At 39.9% G+C, this 27,017-nt stretch overlaps 1 protein-coding gene across 1 annotated transcript; it reads left to right on the forward strand.

Moving 5' to 3' along the window:
- The first annotated feature begins 3 nt into the window (after positions 1–3).
- FARSB (phenylalanyl-tRNA synthetase subunit beta) lies at positions 4–25,882 on the forward strand. Its single transcript, XM_028731060.2, has 17 exons — positions 4–160; positions 1,437–1,492; positions 2,166–2,320; positions 3,187–3,259; positions 3,909–4,024; positions 5,422–5,572; positions 6,371–6,479; positions 6,971–7,041; positions 7,546–7,607; positions 8,551–8,602; positions 9,114–9,175; positions 12,685–12,892; positions 13,284–13,364; positions 14,535–14,627; positions 15,366–15,483; positions 17,103–17,255; positions 25,116–25,882. Exons 1-17 carry the CDS (start codon positions 103–105, stop codon positions 25,265–25,267), a joined length of 1,770 nt encoding a protein of 589 aa, XP_028586893.2. The 5' UTR covers positions 4–102; the 3' UTR covers positions 25,268–25,882.
- Positions 25,883–27,017: the final 1,135 nt, after the last annotated feature.

A 27,017-nucleotide genomic window follows, 5' to 3' on the forward strand; every position in this document is an offset into this window, starting at 1 on the left:
AAAGGGCCCGACGCCCGACCCGGCGAAAGGGCTTTCCTTGCAGGGGCGCGCTTGGCGCACGCGCAGTGAGGTGCTCTTGCCCCGTCGTCTCTTTTGCTGACCATGCCGACTGTCAGCGTGAAGCGGGATTTGCTTTTCCAAGCGCTGGGCAAGAGCTACAGTAAGTGGGGAACGGCGGGGGCCGAGGGGTGGTGGTGGTTCTCGCGCCAGCGGGGTTTGGGCATCCCTCATGCCGAGGGAGTCTAGGGAGACGAGCTTGGGGAAATGTGTCCAGGATCAGGCCTTGAGAGGCTGCTGGGGTCCCTGGCAAGGGAAAGGGAAAGCAAGGAATGACAGGCTCCTGCAGGTCTGTCGGTCGGTGTGGGGTCTGGAGAAGGGGAAGGCTGGGTCCTGGTGGGTGGGTTGTGCGGGTGCCCCAGTCAGCTGCCCAGAGTGGCTGGGGTGTAAATAATATATTTATTATTATTATTTATTAAGATGCCTTTAGCTTCAGGTCAGACTGAAATCTGAGGCGTGCCTCTACCTTTCGTAGAAGGAATGAAAGAGGTTTTGTTCATTCATTCCACAGCCAAAGGAAGGAAGCATTGAATTCCTGGACTGGATCTGTTCCATAGCTGTCAACGTTTTCCTTTTTTTAAGGGAAATTCCCTTATTCCGAATAGGATTCCTCTCAAGAAAAGGGAAAAGTTGACAGCTACAATCTGTTCATGCATCTGTAGGAGTTGGGAAAAGCAGAAGGCGTCTTGCCCAGCCCTTGTTCCTGTAGAATCATAGAACTACATACTGTATAGAGTTGGGATGGTCCCTGAGGGTCATCCAGTCCAGCCCTTTGCAATGCAAGCAGGCTCAACACCAGGGGTCCTTTTCCCATTTCTACTTAATTTGAGGTACCAGTAGTTGAAAATTATGGCTGTACATATTTGGAAGAAGGTTGTAGCTTCATGTGCCTTTTGTTGTTGTTTTAGATTCAGATTTGTTTGTTTGTCGTAGCTGTGGGCTTTCCCATTCTATAATAGAAACTGCACAGGTAGTAAATGTAATTGGTACAATGAAGAGGAAAAGAGGGAAAGAGGTATAATATAGAGTGCGAAAAGGGCTAGATGAGGAACACAAATGGGAGGTTATATGTAGCTGATAAGAATACTTGTCAACTGACAATTAGTAACCATATGTTAAATTACTATGCTAGGAAGCACAAAGAGAGATACTATACCAAGTTGCAAAATGATATGTATGGATTACGTATAGATACCTTCAATGTTTTAAGGTAGGAGTGGGAAGTTAGATACTTTGCAGAACTGGAGTTATTAATATACTTTCTGGCCCCTTCTGCAACCGAGCAGGTGAAATCAGTTGCCCTTTTCAAGGACTGAACCATTTTGACTTACTGTAAATATTAGCACATGCCAGAATTAATGAAACAAATTCCTTTCCAGCGGATGAAGAATTTGATGAACTATGCTTTGAGTTTGGATTGGAACTTGATGAAATTGTAAGTAATTATTTTTATTAACATATCTGCTTGCAAAGACATTTAATTTGTGGCATTTGTTGTGTAATCCAGCTGCCATCCTACAAAACTTTATTCCTGAATATTTAGGACCCTCTTCAATGAACAGCCTACTAGTATAGTGAAACTATACTTTTGGTATACTTTTAGTACTTTTTATTCCATATAATCTTTCCTAAGTTCAGGCTGTAGTTGAACTTTATTATAGTAAGTTAATGACTAAAAGTTTCTCCAAATGGTGAGGTCTGAAAAACCAGTCTGTACAGTATTATTATTTTGCTGTCAAACTTAATAGTGTGTTAATGAGTAATGACTGCAATTAGTTGTCAGTAGAATTTATAGACTTCTTTTTTAAAAAAGGTCTTTGGCTTGTCACTGTTATGTAGCTGCTTCACTATACAAATTTTGCTAAAAAATATAGTTGTAACGTATTTGGTATTCTGAGTAAAAGTAGTTAGGGTTGTGCTGTCAAACATTTGTATGTCTCTGGCTGGTATAGACAACCATTTCTTTTTAAAACTTCAGTACAACTGTGTTTTATTAGTGATCTGCATGTTTGTATGAAAGGCACATTAACCAAATACATTTTATTTTTCCATATATGTATTACTGATTTCAAAACAGTTTCCTGTGAAGTATGCTTGTTTCATTTCAGACTTCTGAGAAGGAAATAATAAGCAAAGAGAAAGGTGGTGAAAAGGCTGAGGGTGCATCAGAAATCATTCTCTATAAAATTGATGTTCCTGCTAACCGATATGACCTTCTTTGCTTGGAAGGTCTTGTCAGAGGACTTCAGGTCTTTAAAGAAAGGTACTGTAGTACTTGGAGATGTTGCAAACCTGTTTTATTGGTTTACTAATAAGGGCTGAGGTAAAACACTTCCATTTGTTCTGTTCCTGAACAGCATTTGTGTAACTAGGCCATAGATGCTGAAGTTTCTAAAGCAAGTAAAGCAGATCTACAGAACACTCCAAATGCACTGCAATGCGTTAGGAAGCAAGAGTATTGACTTACACATATACTCTTAAGTCCAACTCACACTATTTTCTAATGTTTTCAAGGAAAAGTTGAGTATTATTAGAAACTTGGTGATTTTACTCTGTTCTATTTGTTTTATGTAACTTGTATTTGCATTCATTGGATGTCTGTTTATATTTGAGCAACATTTTCCTGCAAAATAATGTGTTGATAGTAGCACCCATTACATCTTACACATATTTCCTCAGCCACTTATTGAATCCAGTAAGACATCTCTAATGATAAAATGATAGAACTGTAGAGCTGGAAAAGACCCCAGGGGTCATCTAGTTCAATCTAGTTCAAATGTAGGAATCTCAACTAAAGCATCCATGATGGATGGACATCCAACCTCTGCACTTTAATACTTTCTAGCAAAAAAAGGTACCAACTGTTTCCAGTTGTGTTTAGATGCTTTAAAATATTGAATAACACTTAAAGTTTGGTTCTATTTAAAATATTTAAGGTACAGACTTCTTCTTGCCCTATGTGCACGTGTATGCATGGCTGACTAGAAGGTGGCAGAAGGGAGTTTGATATTTAGGAGTTGCATATGTTGTTTGGAGAAGAGGAGGATCCATGGTCCAGTGCTGTTACTTTTTTTTTGTATATGTGTAAAAATTGTTCTTGAATGTTAATCTCAATGCTTAATATTTTAGAATTAGGGCTCCAAGATACAAGAAGATCACACCACCTAATGGTGAAATTCAAAAGCTGACCATCACTGAAGAGGTAAATAAAACATAATTACATCTCAACATAACACTTCAATGAATGTTTGTCATAAGTGATGATGATGGGGCCTCTCTTTAGGAATTCTGAAGTCTATGCTTTACTGGATTTAAAGTAAAATTCAGCGTTAGCCGTAGTAAGGCTTTTGGTCACCGTGTGTATCTTCAGGAATATATGCATGTGAGAGGACAAATTAATCTGTGAATATTGGCACAGTTTAAACCCCAAGCAAGGAGTTTGTACTGTTTCAGTGAAATGTTCACTTCTTATCTTTGGATTTCAGAATTCTGTGCTGTTACAGCAGCTTGCTTTTGAAAAACTCTTCAGTTTCAGACACAGTTTACCATATTGTATAGGTGGTGGGTTGCAGGGATGGGGTTTGTAGTTTGATAAAAAGCAAATGTAAAGCATCCTTGAGGGATCCCAGAACTCATTCCATGGTTCTTTGGATCTTGGTCAATCTTTTCTTGCTCCTAGGTAGAGTTTCATGATAGAATATGGTAATTTTTTCTTTGTGGAGTCCACCCCCCAAAGTGAAAATTAATTGCAAAATATTCTGTGTTTTGGGATTGCTTCCTAGTGGCACACTAGAATCCACCCCGCTTTGTCAAATTCCCTAATTTTCGTAATGTACCCTTACACATTGCAGACTACTCAAGTCCGTCCTTATGCTGTGGCTGCAGTGCTTCGTAATATAACTCTTGACAAGGACCGCTATGATAGCCTTATTGATCTTCAAGAAAAATTACATCAAAATATATGCAGGTTGGTTGGCAATACTGCATACAGTTGAACAAATTACATTGTTGTTGTTTTTTTAAATGGTGAATTATGAATCATTGGCAGCATTCACACATTGTGTTAAACCATAGTTAAGCTTCACTATAATGTAAAGGCGAACACACAGCAATCTTGTGTACAGTGTGCAAATCACTGCTGCTTCACTCCTCCCTTGCCATGTTGGTGGGAGCTACATCATGGTTTGGTTTGACATTAACACCCAATCCTGAGCTCACAATTTGTTTTCCTCGAGCAAACCAGGAGCAGTAAGCCAAGACCAAACACTTGCTACTGCTTATGGTTTGGTCAGAGAGAGAGAAAAAAGCCATGAGCCTGGGTTCAAATACAGTGCTGCCTCGCAGCAGCAAGAGTGGGGGACGAGCAACTGGATCAATTTCTTGGAAAAGTTGTGATTGAAGAAGAAGGTGGTCTTTTATGTTTTCATTATAAAGGTAAAAGGTAAAGGTACCCCTGCCCGTACGGGCCAGTCGTGTCCGACTCTAGGGTTGTGCGCCCATCTCACTTAAGAGGCCGGGGGCCAGTGCTGTCCGGAGACACTTCTGGGTCACGTGGCCAGCGTGACGAAGCTGCTCTGGCGAGCCAGCACCAGTGCAGCACACGGAAACGCCGTTTACCTTCCCGCTATAAAGCGGTACCTATTTATCTACTTGCACTTAAGCGTGCTTTCGAACTGCTAGGTGGGCAGGAGCTGGGACCGAAGAAGGGAGCTCACCCCACCGCGGGGATTCGAACCGCCGACCATGCGATCGGCAAGCCCTAGGCACTGAGGTTTTACCCACAGCGCCACCCACGTCCCTGTTTTCATTATATTTTAAAGCAATTCGCTATTTTTTTTTAAAAAATCAGGGCTAATTGAAGAAGCTTCTTGGATAAATCTTTTTTTCATGGTCTCTTTTGATATGCATATTATTGTGTAACATTGAAGGCTGTTTAAGACAACTGGACCACTGAGCAGAAGTGATTTAATATTTCTATAAAGAAGATTATTTATTTATTTATTTATCTATTTATTTATTTATTTATTTATTTATTTATTTATTTATTTATTTATACATACATACCCTGTCCATCTGGCTGGGTTTCCCCAGCCACTCTGGGCGGCTTCCAACCGAATATTGCAAACACAGTACAGCATTAAACATTAAAAACTTCCCCAAACAGGGCTGCCTTCAGATGTCTTCTAAAAGTCAGATAGTTGCTTATTTCCTTGACATATGCTGGGAGGGCATTCCACAGGGCAGGCGCCACTACTGAGAAGGCCCTCTGCCTGCTTCCCCTCTGTGATATCTGTATATTTTAATGGGGAATTTCTGGAGTGGTTGGAATCTTCATTGCTGATTTGTCTTGTTTTCATTTTATAGGAAAAGATCATTGGTAGCAATTGGTACCCATGATCTTGACACAATCTCTGGCCCATTTACATACACAGCTAAGCCGCCATCTGAAATTAAATTCAAACCTTTGAATCAGGACAAGGAATACAATGCTTCTGAAATCATGGATCTGTACAGGGTAGGTGACTACAAATCAATAAGATGTATCTTCAAGAAAAATGCAGGTGTAGAGACACATTGTTCACAATTTAGACAGGGTGGTCTGCGAGGCCTTTTTTGGCAGCGCTCAGCGGCATTCAAGAAAAAAAATCTTAAAGCCTTTAAAAAATATTTTTGTGTCATTCATTATTCATGAAAGCACATTTATTTGTGTATTAAATTTGTTTAATAATTAAATATTAAATAATTAACTATTAATTATGTGTGCTTGTGTGTACACACAGACACACACACCTAATATTAATTGTGTATATTAATTTTACATATATTGTGAGCATTTTAATTTATGATACGGAAATTTAATCCAGTGTGTGTTGAACTACTCTTGTGGCCCACTTGGTATGAAAATTTGGACTGCCCTAATTTAGAAGATGATGCAACTAGTACTCTGTGTACAATGAGGTTTCATTCCCCCCCCATTAGCTCCCCATACTACATAGGATACCAGTTTTGGAATTGATAGGGAGTTTAAGAAAAATATGACTAAAGCAAAATACATGGAAGAAAGTTACATTGGTGAACCAAACAACATAATGATGCTCAATTCACATTTTTTCCCATGCATGTTTTCTCTGGAGAAACTTCAGCATATGTTTTTTCGTTTTTTTTATCCTAGGAATGAAACACATCTGTTAGAAGCAGCAGTGTTATGTTTTCCTTTTGTTTAAATAATATCGTGGTGCTACAATCGCAGGATGATACCTTGCAGTAACTGCTTAGGAAAGAAATGTAAATATTTCTGCTTTATTTGTTTTAGACGGATAGCCATCTGAAGCATTATCTACACATTATTGAAAATGAACCCCTTTACCCAGTTATCTATGATAGCAATGGTGTTGTGCTTTCAATGCCACCGATAATTAATGGTAAGATTGTGCTTTTTTTATTTTGTGTTAATTTAGTACTTTCTATCTGCTACCTCATGATTTTCTTCTTCTGTTAGGGTCTGGTGAAGTTCATTATTTTGCTTATACCAATACAGTTATGATATTACCTCTTTGTTGAAACCTGTGTTGCATAGTAACCTTTTCTGTTTTTGAGAGGGTTTTTAATCTATTCTCACTGTCTGATTCTCTCAAATCTATATTAAAAGAAGAATATAAGCTCTGTTTTAAAAGTGTAGAAATCTGAGAAAAGGAAATGTAAAGTGTAACAAAGTGTTGTTCAGAAATGTACATATTACATCAGTATGCCTGTCAGGACCAAATTGTAACTCTAATTTCAGTGTTCAGTTGAGGTGAAGTCTTTGCTGTATGGGGGGGGGGGATTGGCAAGGTCTAGAATCCTGCCAATATTTTAAATAAAAGCACTCTTGCAGCATCAAACAACTTCAAATGTCTGCATCTGTATTTTCCAGGGGACCATACAAAAATAAGTCTAAACACCAGAAATGTGTTCATTGAATGTACAGCCACAGATCTTACCAAGGTAAATAAGCTTGATAAAGCAGCAAGATGCTGAACAGTATAATTCTGCTGAAAGTATAATTCCGATTTGCAAAGTAAATTGGAAATGGTTCATCTTTGAAGCTGACCTAAGCTGCTAGCATACATTAATCTCTAGAAATAGATATTCGGCAAAGTCTATATGAGAGTTTAGGGTGGTGTTTATGGAGTCACCAGATCCTACAATCTCATAGTTGTTGTTGGACTGATTATTCCTCTGGACATTTAATTTTAGAGCAATAATCCACTTGATGCTCTCGTCTGCCAGCCACAGGCACCCACTCACTTCATTTTCAGGAAAATCTGTTGACTTCAACCAATGGGATTGGGTTGGATAACTCTTGCCTCACTTTTTGGGCAGGGAGGGGAGCAGTTAGTTTTTAAAGGTGATACACTGCTTTAGTATCTTATTGTGAGCTAACATTGTAGTCTTGTATTTAAAATATGTACATGAAACTAAACAGTATATATATAATCTTTCTTAAAGGCGAAGATTGTCCTTGACATCCTTGTCACAATGTTCAGTGAATACTGTCAGAAGCCATTCACGTGAGTTAACCTTTTAATTTTTTTTTTTAATTAAGTTTCTTTTCTCATAACAAATAACCAATAACATTACTAAACATACATTTTCCAATTTTCTCCCTCCCTGTTGACTTCCATCAACTACCATTCCTGATTTGTTACATCAAATGATACATTCTGCTGTTTGTATACTTTAATATGTTATCACATTGTTATACTTCTTGTTCTCAGTAAATAAAGTTGTAAATGTTTATTTAAATCCAGCCAACGAGATCATTTCTTCTTCTCGTTTCTGCAAATATATTGTAAAAGGTTCCCATTCTTTTTCAAAGTCACTATTATCCTTTTCATGCAATTTGCCCATTAACTTGGCCAGTTCTGCATAGTTCATCAACTTTTCTTGCCATTGTGCTTTTGATGGTACTTCTCCAGTCTTCCAGTTTTGAGCTATTAAGATTCTTGCCGCTGTTGTCACATACGTAAATAGATTCCGTTTTTCTTTCAACAATTCTTGTCCTAAAATACCTAAGAGAAAAGCTTCTGGTTTTTTAACAAATATAATCTTAAACATTTTTTTTTAATTCATTATATATCATTTCCCAAAAGTTTTTAATGATTCTGCAATCCCACCACATATGATAAAATGTACCTTCCCCTTCCTTACATCTCCAACAGTTTTTTTGTTCTGCTCTATACATTTTTGCCAGTTTTACTGGTGTAATGTACCATCTATACATCATTTTCATGTAATTCTCTTTCAACAATATACAATCCGTAAATTTCAAATTCACTTTCCAAAGTCTTATCCAGTCTTCAGATTGTATATTATGACCTAAATCCTGTGCCCATTTAATCATTACTGATTTGACTTCACATGAGTTAACCTTAGCACTTAAAACCAAAACCAAAAATGTTCATGTCTTCTGTATCCCGCAAGTTAAACATTGTTTGCTTTTCCCTCCTCCAGTGTTGAAGCAGCAGAAGTAACTTACCCTAATGGAAAAAGCTACAATTTTCCAGTGAGTATTGCAGAAGCGATGCAACCGGAGCTTTGTTTTCATAAATGCAAACTAATAAATACACATTGATGGACCCACTTTTTGAAAGGAGTCATAAGACAGGGTGTATTTTCTCTTTCCCGGCTTGCATGTCTGCTGCAGAGCACTTTGGGTACCCTTGTTTGTTCCCTTGCACATCATAGAGTTCTTTTACAGGGTAACGTTCCAACTATTTCCCCAAAACTGTCCCCATTACCATCTTCAAGTGCAATGCCAGTCCAAGATGCTTTGCTACCTGAAGTGGAGCCTAAATAGTTCCCCACAAGGGCCAGTACTTTAAAATGACTGGTTGCCCCATCCTGTGTGTTCTGTCCAGGTAGGCTTTCTGGTCTTCTGTCAACATGCTCTGGATTGTTCTGGGTGCTGAGTGGCACATAAATGCCCCGTAGGTTTTTAATTACGTATGTAGGAGAGTGATACACTCAGAGAGAAAATAGATTTCTATACTTAAAACTTCCCCTCTTCTTTGCAGGAGCTGACTTATCGTCGGGAAAAGATAAAGCCTGAAATACTGAATAAGAAAATCGGAATTAGGTTTGCTAAATCTCTTGTCTTCCTTTGAAGGGTGCACATAGTTCCATTGACAGCATTTGTGTCACATTTTTAATGATTGCTAGGTTTATACATTTTTAGGATCTGATGAGAATACAGAGAGGTGCTTAAACCCCAGAGATCCATATTTTATGATATATAACCCACTTTTTGGATATACAGTTAAATATCAAAATACAACAAAAAATCCAACTAAAATAAAATAATAACATAATTAAAATTTGTTTGGTAGAGCCAAGAATGCCGTAGATACCACTTTATTTAAATTTCAAGTCTCAAAGTGTTCTGTTGTACGTATTAATGAACTCAGTGCGTGATGCTACAGGCTAGAGAAGTATCATGATGACATTACAAAATACCACAGTGCCAACTACTGCTCTGAATAAATGTTGCACCCACCATTCAGTAATCGTTCTCCTTGGATAGTTCTGAATGGATGTGTACTGTTGCTCCAAAACTGTACCTTTTTATTTGTTGTTGTTGCTGCTTTATTTACATATCACCCTTTGTTAAAACAAAGGAGTGGTTGAACAACATGCATAACCTTAAAGTGAGAAACACAGTCTTGATGCATCACTGAAACACAACCATATTAAACCTATAACATAATATAGCATCCCGTAAAAGCATTCTAAGGTGCCATGTACTATATCATGATATTCCAAAGCACTTGCCATGTGTCGTGTTAGTGGGACTCATTTGGGGACAGAAATGCAAGGTATAGTTTCTCCTCATTGGGAGGAACAAAGACAAACACTTGACAATAAAGTCAAGTATGGACCCATCCTGTCGGAATCAGGGGGTCGAAAGGCCAGCTGGCTCGGCTCCAGCTGGAGCATCTCCCCTCAGCCTTGCCGATGCGGAGATTCATCGTCCTCTGCTCCGATGTACATCAGTGACTCAAGCTTGCAGACTTGAGCACACTTTACTCAGCAGTGTGAACTGCGCAACAGAAGAGGCTTGAGGCTGTAGGCACATACTAAACTACACATTTATTATACATAAATCAGGACAAAGAAAACATGGTATCTCTCTTTGCCGTCTTCTCGGAGAGAGACTAAAAACAAAAGCAATACAGAGCGGATGTTCCGCTCACACAAGCAATCTGTGCTGGAATGTAAACAGACATGTGACATGTAAAAAACCTATGTCTGCAGCAAAGGGTGGAATGGAATCCCAACACATCCAACATTCTCTACTTGTATTACTGTTCCACTGAAATACTTCTTTAGCTATAGCATTGCTACCAGGAAATCTGTCACTCAGTAGTGGCTCTATTTGTGGAATGCTTTCCCCACCCTGGCACCTTCATTATACACCTTCAGGCGCCAGGCAAAAATGTTCCTCTTCAACCAGGCCTTTGGCTGATTAACATCCTATACCCTTTTAAATGTGTTTGTGGAAGGAGGTGAGGGAGCAGGGGTATTCGTCTATGGGGGGGGGGTTTGCTCTTGTTTCTATCATGTGTTTTGTGTTTTTTATATTGTATTTTTATGTTGTGAACTACCCTGAGATCTGTGGATGAAGGGCAATATACAAATTAAATAAATTAAAGGCCAATCATCTCTCATATGTCAGTGCTCAGATTCAGGGGCACATGATCTCATCCAGCCATGCTGCACCTGAAATCTTAATCTGTACAACATTAGCTGGGAATTGGATCTGGCTATTGGGCCATGTCTTTCCTTCCCATATCATTTGCAGCTCAAATTAGTCAACCACCTGATGTCGCAAAGAGTTCGGCACGGCGCTTTGAGGTCCTGTTGATCAGCTGGTTGATAGTACTGAGCAGGGCTCTTGGCAGATCCCTTCAAAGACTGACTGGCTATGAAGCTCCCCATGGGATTCCAGGGAGCTTGAAATTGCCACCAGGATCTGCTTTCTTCTGGGATCAGTTGCACTGCTGTGTGCCCCTGACTGACAGTGAGAGCAAACCTCTCTTGTTAATGCACAATCAGGAAAACACTTTAAGGCTCGTGGTTTGGATTGGCAGCTGGCATCAGGTGTGGGGTGGGTGGGTTTAGTTTGGGGGAAATGGTCTTATGGGCCAAACTGGGACCCATGCTAAGGTGTACGTCTCTGTTCTGCTGAACTTCTAAAACCTTTCTGCTCCTGCGACTGCTCTCTTCCATTTTGATGACAGTGCCACGGAATTTTGAGCTGTTGGAAATACTTAGGTGTCCAGTTCTAAGGTACTTGGGAGATTGGAGATGTTTTGTTGTTTTGTATCACAGCATTGGTTTAGGTATGGAGGGGACAACCATGTTGCCATTTGAGCCTTTAGTCATCGGATGCTGTCTGCCTTTATTGCGCTTTATTCCCCAACCTGATGCCCTTCAGATGTTATTAAATTACAGCTTGCATCATCTCTGATAGTTGGCCATGCTGACTGGGGCTGATGGGAGCTGTTGTCCAAAATCGATTAGAAGACACCAGGATAGGGAATGCTGATTAATTGTATCCAAATATGTGCTGTCCATTGCAAAGCAGCCTATTTCTATTATAGGCTGGTTGACCATCTGTCAGGGACATTGTAGTTGCATAGTACCTTTCAACAGTGATAGTACCGTAAGGTAAAGGTAAAGTAAAGTTACCCCTGCCCGTACGGGCCAGTCTTGCCAGACTCTAGGGTTGTGCGCTCATCTCACTCTATAGGCCGGGAGCCAGTGCTGTCCGCAGACACTTCCGGGTCACGTGGCCAGCGTGACAAGCTGCATCTGGCGAGCCAGCGCAGCACACGGAAACGCCGTTTACCTTCCCGCTAGAAAGCGGTCCCTATTTATCTACTTGCACCCGAAGGTGCTTTCGAACTGCTAGGTTGGCAGGCGCTGGGACTGAACGACAGGAGCGCACCCCGCCGCAGGGATTCGAACCGCCAACCTTTCGATCGGCAAGTCCTAGGTGCTGAGGCTTTAACCCACAGCGCCACCTGTGTCCCTTGATAGTACCGTACAACACCATAATTATATACTGCTGCACTGCACCATACAACCCCTGATCTCTTGCCCTCGAGAAGTAAAAAGAAAATACACACCAGATAATATAATTCTAGCAGGAGCTCCAGTCAGGAACAGGCACTATTCATCTTTTACTTAGGCTTCACTTTATTGGATGAAACCAGTCTGTTTGAGATCTGGGACATTTTAATTACTTCTCACTTTCTCTTGGGTGCAACTTTTCAAACTCCTATTTGTGTACTTCCTCTCATAAATGTGAGAGGATAAATGTTGGTGCAAGTTGAGGGGGTAACGATATTTGCTTGAAATGCCATTTTTTTTGTTTCGTTTTTTAAAGGTCTTAAGGACTTGTTCAACACCAAGTATCATAAGGTTTGCTGTTGTGCAGCAAAAATACTACTATTTTATCTCCTGGATTGATTTGTGAGTCTTGGCATTTTTTTTAGCTTGATCGCTGTGAAAATGAAAGGCAGTGGCTTCAGAATGAAACCATGTGATATTTTCCTTTAAAAATTACTCTTGCTTATGTTTTAGTGAGACTCCATCAAACCTTGCAAAGCTGCTCACCAGGATGTGTTTGAAGTCACACGTCATAGCGAATGGGAACAATATAGAGGTTGAAATCCCTCCTACCAGAGCTGACATTATCCATGCATGTGATATCATAGAAGACGCAGCAATAGCGTATGGCTATAATAACATTCAGATGACTATTCCGAAAACATACACCATAGCTAATCAAGTAAGATTGCACCCTTAAGTAAACAGTCTGTATTGTCAGTTTAAAGGCTAGAAGTATGCCAGAAGGGTTCTTAGAAGAAAACTGCGCCTAAGAATTAAAACAATATTCTGTCATGTCTTCTAGCAATGGGAGTTTACTGTAGCAGGGATACAAAACAGATGCCCAACTGATCTGAGAAACTCCAAAGACCTGCAGTGGATGGGCTTGGGGAGGGGGAGGGCAACGTTTAAACCTGGAGGCCATATTAAATCTCTAACTGGGAACTGCATTTCCTCAGTCAAGGCCAGATGTAGCTGTTTGGGATCACCTTTTTTGAAAAGCCGTTCTCGCAGTCATCTCCATGATATTCATTGAGCTGAAAGATGACAAAATTATTTTCTGTTCCCTCTAGCTTCCTCTCAATAAGCTCACAGAACTTCTGAGACAAGATTTGGCAGCGGCAGGCTTTACCGAAGTGCTCACTTTTTCTCTGGTGCGTGTTAAAGAACTATTTAAGACTGCTATAATCTCAATGAGGATTCAGGCAGCAGCAGTGGTGTATGATCATTTTGTCAGGCTCCGATTTGCTAATGTTTCAGTGTAAACAAATTTCACAGCAATGAAAAGGAATAGTTGCTCTGGTTTTTTGAGTTCTAAGACCCTGCATGACTTGCCTTCGCCTTCTTAGCCTGTCTCTCTTTCATATCTGCCTGAGCTTATCAGCAGGATGAAGAGAGAAAATGAAAAATAAAGAGCCTTCCTTTTTGGAAGGTTGTGGTCAGTAAGAGAGCAAGCTGGCTATGGCACAAGGATGTTAAGAGTGATTCTGCAGAACTGAGGCCCTGTTGGAAACATCTTTTCTGGAGGGGCAGTAAGTTATGCTGGTCCTGTCCTACATCAAAGAGAGTGGAGCTTGACTGATAGATCTGCTAATACCTGAGCCAAAAGGAACTCCTCAGGCCTGGTCCAATAACGTCTGGAGGGTCATGCGTTCCACACCCCAGTCTTACAGAGAACATCTCACCTGCTCTTAAAACAGCTGCAATGTCCATTTTTAGGCACAGTTCACTGTTAAATATGTTAACTATTGAAGCTGTAAGCAACTTGAGACCTGGCTTTCTGAAGGACCAGCCTTTGTCCTAAAAAATCTGTCCAAAACTATATATTCTTCACCAGAGGTTCTCCTTTGAGTTCTGTCATTATTTGAGGGGAGGCAGTTGGTGACCAAAGGGAGGACTTGGTGTGCTGCGTTTGGCATGCTTTACCAGTGAAGCTCACTGGACAAGAAGTTTGATGAATTTCTGGTTCCAGGCAAATGCTTCTATTTTTCCAGTATCTTGAATAGCTAGTTTCCATTGTTGTTTTATGGTTTGGCTGGATTATATTCACATTTCTTGTGTTTTTAAGATTGCACCGTCTCAGGAGCTTATGCCGGAAAATGGATAACAAATGTACTAAATAGATAACATAACTAGTGTTGAAATACAACACTACATGTTCAAATTTAAAAAGTTAAACACAGACCTGCCCGGTTAGATTTAGTGTTGGCAGCCTTCATATCCTGACTATTCCTAGATATTTATTTTTTGCTATTAGTAATTTTTGAAATTGAGTTCTATTTAACTTGGTTGGGTTTAAATTAATTTGTTTCTTTTCATATCAGTGTTCCCAAGAAGACATTGCTAATAAACTGGGAGTTGACATCTCTACAACGAAAGCTGTGCATATAGCAAATCCCAAAACAGCAGAATTTCAGGTGAGGATTATAAATTGAGTTTTAGGCTAGAATACAAAACTGCTTGTTGCCTGTAACTCTACATGAGTTATGGCCAATGAAAAACTTTTATTTACTGTGGCATATAAGTATGAAATATGTCAATCAGAAGCCTTTCATAGGCCATGTTTTATAGGTAGCATTGTTTGTGGTCAGTCCTGAGTATCTTTTGCAATATTTAATTTCAGTCTTGTATTCTCCAGTTTAATAGTATTGCTTTTTTCCACAGGCAGTTTGTTTTAGATAATTACTACATAGACAGTCCTGCAAATGTTGGTCTGTGTTGGCGGACTGTAAGAGGCTGGGAATTGCTGAAGTGTAGGGGAGAAATAAGGGAGAAATAAATATATTTCCTATTAATGCTGACACTTGACTCTTGTGTATGTTGCCACATCTTGCTCTCAGTTGGAGATGTTCTTACCCATGGGTAGGCAAACTAAAGCCCGGGGGCCAGATCCGGCTCAATTGCCTTCTAAATCCAGCCCACGGACGGTCTGGGAATCAGCATGTTTTTACATGAGTAGAATGTGTCCTTTTATTTAAAATGCATCTCTGGGTTATTTGTGGGGCATAGGAATTCATTTATTTTTCTTCTTCAAAATATAGACCCCACAAGGTCTGAGGGACAGTGGACCGGCCCCTTGCTGAAAAAGTTTGCTGACCCCTGTTCTTACCTATAGAGACAAGTTTAATATATAAAGTTCCCTATGTGCCCTACAGGTGGCGCGCACTACTCTCTTGCCTGGTCTTCTGAAAACTATTGCCGCTAACAGGAAAATGCCTTTACCTCTGAAACTCTTTGAAATCTCTGACATTGTAGTGAAAGATTCCACCATAGGTAAGATAATCTCAGTAAATCCTAATGTCTTCAGAAATCAAGGGCATGATTGAGTCCCACCTGAGCGCACTGATAGATCTCCTGTTTTCCCTCTGCCATGGGTTCATACATGGGTGTGCTCAGCCAGCGCATCAGGAGGAATGAGAAGTACCATATCCCTGTTCAGCCTTTCCACTCTGCTTGCTACAGCATAGAGGTATGCATTGGAAGGCACAAATAGACTTGCCATGGCCTGTTGCACTAGCTGAGTGCTCTCATGCGTCCACATAGGTACAGAAGGAGAAACAGGGCTCTGTTGAATGTCAGGGAATCCCCTTGCAGGTGGCCGCTCTGCTTTTGTGCTAGATTGGATGATACCTCAATTTTGAAATGCATTCAGCATATACTTACTCAGTGGGTAAAGCTGATGATTATACAATAGCTCTCTGTTTTTATTGAAATGTCTCTCTTTTGAATTGATATTTTAAATCATGTGTCCTTTTACTTATTCTATCCGCCATGTTTCAGGAGCCCTATGTAGAGCTTTGCAATTAGATCATTCATGGGTCTTAACTAATCATTTGGAGACCTTGTATAACAACATGGTAAAAAAAAAGATGTACATCACCCAAATGCAAGTGCCTTATGAAATTTTGTTGCTAGAGGGCAGCGTTTACCAATTTTATTTCTCATTGCGTTTTCTTGGCTCGCAAATTGTATTAAACAGGTTTTTCAGACAGTGCTTTGAAGTCACTACAATACATATGAAATTTATGTTAATATATTTGGCTGGTCCATTTTTTAAAACACAGCAGAATTGTTTTGTGGAATGACGCCATAGTTTTCGAGTTAGTTAGAATGAACTGAGAAAGCTTAGCTTAGATTTGGCAGCAAACACTCTATTTGGTCTGTAATGAATGAACTTCATAATCAAGTACAATATTTCAAATCTGGATGTCATGATTGTGTGTGTGTGAGAGAGAGGGAGAGACATCTAGAGCTGTTAGTACTGCCTGGATATGACTCAGACTTTGGCCGAGTACTCTCTGTGGTAATAAAGCTCTGCCTGGACTGTGTCATTTCAGACTGCAGGTGGAGGTTTAAATTTGTTGTTGTTACAGTATATGCTAGTTGTGTTTTTCATTGCATTTTATATGCTTCGTTCTTCCATTGATGAGGATGAGCCTGAGGCCCTTTGAGGCCTTGTTCAGATCACACTAAACTGTGTATAATTGTGGCATTTATACACTATAGCAAAAATCAGCATGCCAAGGAGAAGGCTAGGCTAAAATGCTTTTTCTTGACATGCTAGATTTCTATGAGTTGGAATGTTCTTTTTTTAAAAAAAGTCAAAGATTCAGTCTTGACAACGCTCGCAACTAGTCTGAAGTGGTACAATTCAAACACAGTTTTATACTGCAAAAGAACTAAGCCTCAGAAAAGACCTTTTATTTTTGCTTGTTCTTAATTATTTACTTTTATTTAATAAGTTACTACATTCTGTATTTTTCTTTTGATCTACAGATGGTCAGTGTGTAACTGTAAATAAACACTGATACAAAATTGGATTAAAGCAGGCAAGAGCAATAAAATGCAGTCTGTGCAAAGCCAATAATTTTGGTTTCCTCTTTCTTCTCCAGATGTCGGTACAAGAAACCATAGGCATCTTTGTGCTGTCTACTATAACAAAAACCCTGGTTTCGAGATAATTCATGGATTGCTGGATAGAGTCATGCAGCTGCTGGATATCCCACCAAGTAAAGAGAAGGGATATTACATTAAAGCAACTGAAGGTAAGGGGAGCACAGAAAATGCCAGGGACCCTACCTGCATGTAGTTGCTGAACAGGTGGATCAGAGCCTTATATACTGCCTATCTAGTAAAGCAATTATTTGGAGACAATGACTTGTCTTGTAGTGCAAGCAGAAGGAAGCAGCAATGAATTTCCCAGCCCTCTAGCCCCTTCACCTCCCAAAAAACTCTTCAGAAGTTTGGGGGAACTCTCCTGAACAGAGAGAGATGGGGACACATGGCCATTGAAGAGAGGTAAATTCCCAAAATTGGGGTAAGGAGGCCATGTTCCTTCTGGTCGCTCTGTAGTTCTTCAGTGCAGCGAAGTGATCTTTCTAACAATACAGATGGTAGGTTGATACAGTGTTGCACCACAATTTTCCTCGTGGAACCTCAGGTGTTTGTGAAGTACAGCGGGGTTTTTTTTACTTCATACCATTTGAATGAAACATGAGGAACTGAATGTCCAATGGACAGTAGCACGAGGCCATCCTTTTTTATCCATAAGAATGAGAGTCCCTAATGCACTTTTTAAAATGAGCTGTAAATAGCTCTCTGAGGTGTGTTTATATTTAAACTGGGGGGGGGGGGTGTGATGGGCGATGACGAAGTGCCTGTGTCTCTCCAAGTTAGGTTGAGCTACAAATTTCTAGTAGCTTTTATAAAAGAGGGAGGGAGATGAAGCTGAGCTGGGTAGTTGTCAACCAGTCATTAAAATTGCCCTATAAATAGCAATAAGGATGCTCTTTTGTTTAATTCTTGTACTTCATTCAGTGTGTGCGTTGCAAGGATGTGACTTCAGTTAAAACTTTGTACATTTTTAATATAAAAGCCTTGCTAAGATCTGTGTAATGATCTGACTCATTTCATAATTTAGAATAGGTGTCTGTTTGCTGTATATGTTCGTTCTTGTTCCATATGTGCACACCACGGTTATTAGATCACCTTCTGTTCCCGTAATACCTAAATATCCATTAAGTTAATCTCAGGGTCACAACCTTTTTGCCCTTGCAGCAACACCTGTGCAACAATTACAGATGCTTGAAAATATGGGTGAAATTGTGATGTTCCCCAGGCCTTCACACTGATGTTTAGTGTAACTGGACCCCTGCAGTATATTGGGAGAGAATTTTAGCCTTGAGTGATCAAGTTTTATTAAAGATGAAACCATACTCCTTTATGAAAGGATTCTGGGACAATCCCAAATATTTACCATCTGACACTTATTAAGAGTCATAAATACATCTCCAAAATTTAGCACCCCTTTCAAAAACTTAATTGCAATTTTCTAAATTAACTTGTTAAACGATATGAAACAAGCTTTCCGTTGAAATTAGCAGACTATTACTGTAAACTACATTTTGCGTAGCTTAGAGACTGTCACGTGCTGTCTTTACATTCAGTGTTCCTTGATTGATCCATAAATAGATTAAATATACGTTTATGGGCACACATGGACGAGAAGCTTCCCCTTCCCATACTTGTTTTTTCTGTCTAAAGGCCTGAATTGTTAAACTTTTAGAATATCAACCTTGAAATCTTAGTATTCAGGGTTCAAGTCCCTTTTCGGGCATGTCCTTTCTTCTGCCAGGTATATGCATGAGGACTGCCACTTTAGATCCTGAGAACTGTCCAAAGGTACATGATACAGTCTAACACAGAATCAAAGCATGTCTGGTCCTGTAAGCTGCTTGGATAGAAAGCTGTCTGGGAACCATATCTAAGCATCATTGAACTCTTCAGAGGAAGAGCAGGGTTAGGTAGGGTTAAATGGAAGAAATACATTTTTAAAACCCTCCCATGATTTTCAAAAAGTAGAGATCTTTGCTCAAAACAGAAGGTGCCCCCCCATCCTCTCCAGTTAAAAGGATCTCTCATAGCTAGAAAGAATCACAGCATAAGGCTTTAGAGGCAGTTACTGGCAGAGGAGATGATATCTACTCTTTTCATTGCACAAGCAGAGCTCCTTGGTTATGTAAGGTTCCTTCATCAGGTTTCAGTTGATTCTGTCACAAGCAGTCATGTACTGCAGACACTGCAGTTCAGGAAGGCCTCTTAGTGTTCTGGAGAGCATTTTGAGGCTGGCAGGTGGGCAGGAGAAAAATTTCAGGCTTGCAGACTCTGCTATCTTTGTAGGATCTGCTTTGCATGAACATCAGGTTCCATGTGTGGCCCTAATAATGTAGATACGCTTGGAAGCCTGACAGCTGAGATGTAAATGCCTCATTCTAAAGTCTTGGACCTTCTTCAGTGCTCCTTGGGAAAGTTGTGCAATAACGCTGGTGCTGCATCTCAGCAGTGTTCCACTTCTTTCTATTTCTGGGCTCCATTTGTTTAATTGAAGGTGTGGCGCAGTGTGGAAAATCCTAATGACAGTAAATCGCAATGACAGCTTTTCATTTAAGGTTTGGCTGGCAGTCAGAGTTAGTTGCAATTTTTGAAATATGCGCTGCACATTTGTATTACCATCAAATGGAAAACAACTCTCACAACTACAATATGACCTTTGTTGTAATGTTCCAAGAATCTCAATGTCATATTGAGATGTCCACCTGGCCATACCCATTGATCATGATGCACTTAGCACTTGATGAAAATGTTAAATAGTAGTCTCAGAAGCAACCAGTCTCAATGCTGTTTGAGACCTTTCACAATAGGATACATTCTCAGTTTACTCCATTGGTTATTATACTGGGGGACAGTTGATAATTTGAAAGGGATTCCCCACCCCTTCCTCTCGTGTTCCCAGAGCAGGGATTACACCTCAGTTGTTGTTTTTTTCCATTTCTGAGCCTATGGCCATTTTCCGTATAATCTCCCACAGGTCATGCTGGGGCTCCATGCAGTGGTGGTAGTTAAATTATTGCCAGGTCCACAACTAGTTCTTTGATTGGCCACAAAGCAGTTTGCTGGGGAATAATTTCTGCATCCTGCCATTTTTCCTTGGAGTCTTGGAGGTTGGTAAGATGTGTCAGAAGTTAAGCTGCAACTTTTTTTTTTAAAGAAAAAAAATAAAAGCATGCTGTTAGTAATAAACTCCTAACAAAGAAACCAAAATATGAAACATTTGTATTTGATTTGTCACACTATAATCTATAGTTTGTAATGGTTTTTGCGTTACAAATGTGTTGCAGGCTGTTTTAGTCAGGCATTATGCAAACCTAATAAGCTAGTTTTCTGCCATATATATATATTTATTTAAAGAACTGCAGCACAAATCTCTTATATTTCTTAAAGCCTGAAAAATGAACTACTGAACCTTATAAATCCTACAGTAACTTGAGTTATAGGAGCAACTGCAAGCTGGTGAACCAGCTTAAATGTTTATGTAATGGCAAGTGTTTAGGGTGATACAAAGGGAGAGAACCTCCCACCTACTGCTACATATAATCTCTCCTATCCTGTTATGAATTGGTTCTAACTGGTCCCAGGACATTGACAGAAGGCACAAGATGAGGCAACCTTGCTTAAACTAAACAGTTCTGAGACTGGATGGGAGGCTATCTAGAAAGTTTCTATATACTGTATTGAATAGTATATATTCAATTGGAATAGTATATATTCCATCATGGAATAGAGGCAGGACATAGTTCATTTATTATTATTCATTTAAATTTTTTTACATTCATTTGTGGAAAGGGTAAATGTAGAGACTGTTAGAAGGAGGTAGGATTCCAAGTCCATGAAAAGACTGCTTCTAGGTTGTGTCTCTTCCTGAATTTGTATTGATGTTCTGCAATTTACTTAGTTCTCTCACTAGAGGTCATTTGAAATGTTTCACAGCCACAGGGGAAAGCTCTAGACACTCTGTCATGAGATCAAACACTTTATTGTGTTGAGATCAAAATCTGTCACTCTGTTCCCTTTATTGGGATCGGTGAAAGGAAGAACAAACCAACCTCCGAAATACTGTCTGTTTACACTCCACAGAGAAGTAAGCTGCCTATAATATAAGCACCCATTTGACACCCAGCAGCTCTGTGTATAAGGTATGATTTATGGGTGGAAATTGTGGGTGCGTTCTGTTGCCTCAGTCCCCCTCTCACTCTTTCCTCATGTTGGCTTTGTACAAAGTTTTGAGTCATCTGCCCAGAACTACAGTAATATGTTTTCCTTCAATAAGTTCATTGCAAGTAAGTAAAGAAGTGTGTAGGATTCTGCATTTGAAGAATGCAACTCTAGTATTTTGCCTGGGAAAACCAAGTCTGTGGGCAATTTATTTTTACTTTCTCTGTAAACCGTGGTTGCTTTTGATCGACTGCGATCTATTGTTGATAAGCTAAATTCTTTTACAGGGAGTTAACACTGGGAAAGTGCAGAAGGAAGGTAGTGAATTTCAGATGTTGGGAAATAGTTAATGGAAACTTTGGCATGTTTTCAACAACAAACTTCCTTATAGATGTTCCAGAACAGTTCTTTATTATTATTATTTATTGAATTTATATACCGCCCTATACCTGGAGGTCTTAGGGCAGTTCACAGAATACTTATTCAAAGAACTGCAGCACAAACCTCTTGCTTCTTGAAGACAGTTCAGGTCTCCTAACTCCAGAACGGACAGACTAGGTAATTATTACTTTTCACTTTGTATCTTCTTACCTGTTGAGACTACTACACCTGTCCCACTGATTCAGATGTATAGTAAAATATTTTTCTTTTTGATGTTCCTTAAAGAGATGAAAAGAGATGAGAGGCTGCTCTTGAATTGAGGGATTAGGCTTGCATTTATTAAGAACTTTGGGGGCTATTAACTGTTTCACTTCCAGCATAAGCCATTTACTCAGATCAGATTTCCTGTTCTGCAAGTGGTAATTTTTTTTATTTCTTCTTTTTTATGACAGTGTGTAACTAATGCCAGTTTGGGAATATTTGAGTGCGCAGAGTATAGTGTTTTCTCTTGCAAAACCGTATTTAATCATGGACAAGATTTATATGCCGTATAGAATGACCAGTAAAAGTATTGCTTTTGTGCAGCAGAGAATACGTAACTTCTGTTTATGTATGGGCCCTTTTGGGAGGAAGGGCAGGATAAAAATGAAACAATAATTTACATAGTAAAATTTAGGAAAGCTTAAACACTTTGCTATGAAATGAGCAACAAATATTACATTTTAATCCCTGAAAGATTGAAGACAATTCATGTATTTAGTAACATATTTTTTCTAATGTGAACTGACATTTCAGAGCTTTGACTGTCACATTTCGATACATATTACAAAATATTTGGGTGTAAACTCTTCAAAATCTAAGCTTCATGGATGTAACTTGCGTGGTTAGAGTTTGCTAAACTTCTGGAACAGGAGCAGCCATGGAGGATTTCTATAGGCTTTCTGGAGAACCACCAGAGAATAAGTTATTTGCTGGCATGACTATCACTGTTTCTTTGTGTACACCATATTTCAGTCATCTGGTTTGTTCCAGTTATGTTCAGGAAATAACCATTTATCTGAGGGGAAATGTGACCAGGACTTCAGTAGTCATGCTGAATAACATGTCTCCTGCTTCTCAGTTACTTAAGTGTTGACTTCTGATACTCTCCCCCATCCCCTTATAAGAATATAATTGTTATGATCGCTAAAGCTTTTCCCAACTCTGACCCAATATTATCCCTTTAATCTTCTTCTCCCAAACATGGGAAGAAGGGAAGGAATTGGGAAGAGAAGAAAAGCCATGCAAGGTGTTTGACCGGCAAGCACACAGAGAATTCAACAAGCCCTTTGAAGGTCAATTAGCCAGAAAATGTGCTAAAGACTAGGTACTTGATTGGATTAGCGGCCAAAGAATTATGCCCTGAATAATCAAAGCGGTCCTGCAGTCTGAACACACAGGCAATTATTGGTTCTTAGGGGCATAGTGTAAAAGCTTTAATAACAGATTCTTTGAACTTCAAAGCATTTTAGAAGTGACAATCTTACTATGAACTGTGATTTTTGTCTCTTGCTTGCATGTAGTGTTCCTACGACAAGGCTAGTTTTAGAGTTTCTGTTCCCACAATGTGTGTGTGTGTGTGTGTATATATATCTGAATTAATTACAAACTACTTGGTGCCTTGCCCATTTTTAGTTACAGATTATAGAGATGGTATACCTTCATGCCTCAACCTTTGGGGTGCCCTGGGACAATTTAAATATTCTCTGTCTGTGGCAATAAGAACTTGATTTTGTGGGCACCAAAGTAAAATTCAAACATCTGAATATTCTTATGATGGAAATTGGTCAAGGCCATAAAGAAACGAGGGGAAAGTGACTCAGCTGTGGTAAATTCAGAGCCTCACCTAACGTTTCTCAGTTACTACATCAGCTGAAAGGCTGCTCTCGGGACAAGCAGGGGGAATGGAGGGCAGGAAGCAGCGGTCGTGCTAGGAGAGAGGGCCAGGTGGCAACATCCTCATGGGGGAGTCTCATTTCACAAAGTAACCACCAGTGCTGCTGGCCGACTGGGGAGGGAGCTCTACAGGGCTGTAGTGACAGCCCACGGCAGTGTCCAGATTTTTCTGGTGAGGCACTGAGAGGGGTGCACCCCGCCCCTGACCTGCGCCCTTAGCAGGGGCCAACTTACCCAACCCCTAGATACATCTCTGGCGATCTCTCATCTTCAGAGATTGTGAAGGTTGTAGCTTTGGGCACAGTGCCCATCCCCAAGTTTCCGCTCTCTTTAACACAGTAAAGTCTTTGGTGGACAGTTTTTGTTTGACAGTAGATTCCTGTGAAACATCCACCACAATTTTCGGGGGTGAGGAAAGATTTTTAAACATGACCTCATCTTATAGCGTTCTTCTCATGTGTTTCATGAACATTTCACTGCATTAGAATTACATGGTAAAGTTACTGTGTGACTTTACCGTGAGAAAAAGAATGCATGGATTGGTCATTTAGTTTTATTAGTTTCAGAGGATTTGAATGAGTTACAGGAGATTTTGATTACACATGGGGGTGCAGCAAGAGACAAAATCACTTCAGCTGCAAGAGGGTAAGCCTTTATTGGTGCCATTTTGTCTATTTAAGACTAGTAGTTTCATTTCACTAATCATCATTGGCCCACAGAACACTGCCCACGTATATATGAATGACCCCTTTCTCGCACCTACTTCCTTCCTTATTTTGTGGGAATCGGTGAATCAAGCCAGGAATCACAGATAACTATAACAGCCTGTTAACACGTGCATTTAGGAAACTACGGTTAATGGCTTCCAAACAAGCTTGGATAATAAGTCATGATATGAAGTTGTCTTCATATCCTTGTTTGCTTGGAAGCCATTAACCACAGTTTTCATGCTTTGAATGTAACAGCCATTTAGTATTAAGTCTGGCTCCATGGCTTGTTTCTCCTCTTGCATGAAGAGAAGGTCAAGCAGCTGTGTACAGGGGCTCATTCATAAGTCTTATTTAGCTGAATTATGATTTGTCCAAGCATTGACATATTTTGTTTCACGATACATGAAGCAGCTTTGGTGGATTCATCATTCTTACTCACTCTGTGCAAAAGCTTGTAACCTGTACCCCGAATGTAGAATCAAAGAACTGTAGAGTTGGAAGGCATCGTCTAGTAGTCCAACCCCTTACACTTCGCCCTGGAAATGTGAAGCAGGTCTACTTAAGGGTTCATCCCCCACCTCCCAAAAAATATTTCTTCTCTAGCATTAATAAAATTGGGCTATGATAAGAGAAGCAATCTTTCATTGTTTTAGCAAAAATTATTCTCGTGTAACACACCCTTCTGCTCTTGATGTTTACTTGAGGTTCAGTGCCCAGAATGGCTGGTGCAACCCAGTCAGATGGGTGGGGTACAAATAATAAAATAATTATTTATTACTATTATTATTATGAGAAACATTCATTTCTCTCACCCCCCTTTTCTTTCAGACCCTGCTTTTTTCCCTGGACGCTGTGCTGAGATCTTTGCAAAAGGGCAGATTATTGGGAAGCTAGGAGTACTCCACCCTGACGTCGTCACCCAATTTGAGCTCACCATGCCCTGCTCTGCCCTAGAAATCACAATTGAGCCTTTCGTGTGAAATCCTGACAACAGCAAGCTTCTTCAGTCCACATAGTTCTGTCCCCCCCCCCCCCGCAAAAGTCCACATAGTTCTGTTTCCAAGATGGTCTGTTTCTACCATCGGGCACTGTCCCTAATTTTAATAAATTAGGCAATGAAATAGACAAGTCTTATTTTGCTCTTTGCTAAATGTTCCTTCAGTGCAATAATACTGCCTTCAGGTTTTTTTAGGGCTTTTCTTAACAGATTGAGCCATCAGTCAGATGTAAAAAATAAAAAAGTTCAGTATATTACCATGAATATATATGGGCAAAGAACATGATCTGTTCTCCAGAATGTTCCAGAGGCTGAATCTCAAACTGTAACAGATTATAGCTGCATAACAGGAATCACATTCTTTTATTGCATGAAATAACATAATTGATTATAGCAAATGTTGAACAAATGTGAACAGAACTGAGGAATTAAGCTTTCTTTGTATAGGGTTGATATGAACTCTTCAGGGTTGAGAAATGTGCATTTCTTGTAAAGTACAGCAGTTTTAAAGCAAGATTTCTATAATAGATACTGTTGTATTTTAACCTGTTTTATTGTAAAGAAGGGATCAAAATAAAACTTGAAGGTTCTGTATTTATATACACCTAAGTTCCCATGAGAAAGACTGGTGTGGTGAGCACTGCTTCTGTCATAGGGCAGAGATTGCTCAAACTAGACCTGTGTGCCAGAACACCATCTTATCACCCTCCTGACTTCTTATGTGCTGGCAGAGAAACTGCCACTGGAATATGAAATGAGAAAGCCCCAGTGCATTTTTGGAAGCTATCACATCTATCTAAAGGAACTCTTTGGGTTGCCATGTTGAAAAGGAGGAGACCAAACAGGAGGGGAGGAGAAATAGCATTATATGTAAACAACGTGCATACTGTAGACCTCCAAGCCAGACTGATGACTTTGATGATGCCTTCCAACGGCAGATTACCAAACGTTCAAAAAGGAGAGAGAAGGCAGTAATGGGAGATTTCAACGACCCCAGTGTTTGTTGGAACTCAAACTCTGCCAAGAATGTAAGGGCCAGCAAATTCTGCAGTTGCCTCACTGACAAATTCCTTTCCCAGAAGGTAGAAGCAGCAACAAGGGGCTCATCTATCTTGGACCTGGTCCTCACCAACAGGGAGGAACTGCGACAAAATGGAAGTACTGAGAACCTTGGGAAGAAGTAATGTGAGCAATTAGTCAGTGTGTGACCAATTTAAAAAGAATGCTACACATGGGTTTCTCAAAAACAAGTAATGCCAGACAAATCTCTCTTTTTGATATAGTTATAAACTTGGTGGATCAGGGGGTGCTGTGGATGTAGTGTATCTTGATTTCAGTAATTCTTTGACAAAGTCCCCTATGATACCTTTGCAAAGAAGTTGGTAAATGTGGGCTGGACAGTTACTTGGATTTGTAGCTGGTTGGCTGACGGAACCCGAAGAGTACCCCCTAATGTTTCCTTGTTCTGTCCTGGGTCTGTTGTTGTTCAACGCCTTTATAAATGACTTGGATGAAGGAATTGAGTGATACTCAACAAATTTGCAGATGACACCAAACTGGGAGGAGTAGCTAATGCTGCAGAAGACAGACTCAGGATTCAAGATGACCGGAACAGATTGGAGAACTGGCCCAAAGCTAACAAAATGAAATAGGAATAACCAGCTGCACAAATATAAGATGGGGGACATCTGGCTTGCCAGTAGGCAAGTAGTGGTCCTAGTAGACCACAAGCA

The sequence above is a fragment of the Podarcis muralis genome, chromosome 6, assembly GCF_964188315.1.
Source record: "Podarcis muralis chromosome 6, rPodMur119.hap1.1, whole genome shotgun sequence".
NCBI classification, from domain to species: domain Eukaryota; kingdom Metazoa; phylum Chordata; class Lepidosauria; order Squamata; family Lacertidae; genus Podarcis; species Podarcis muralis.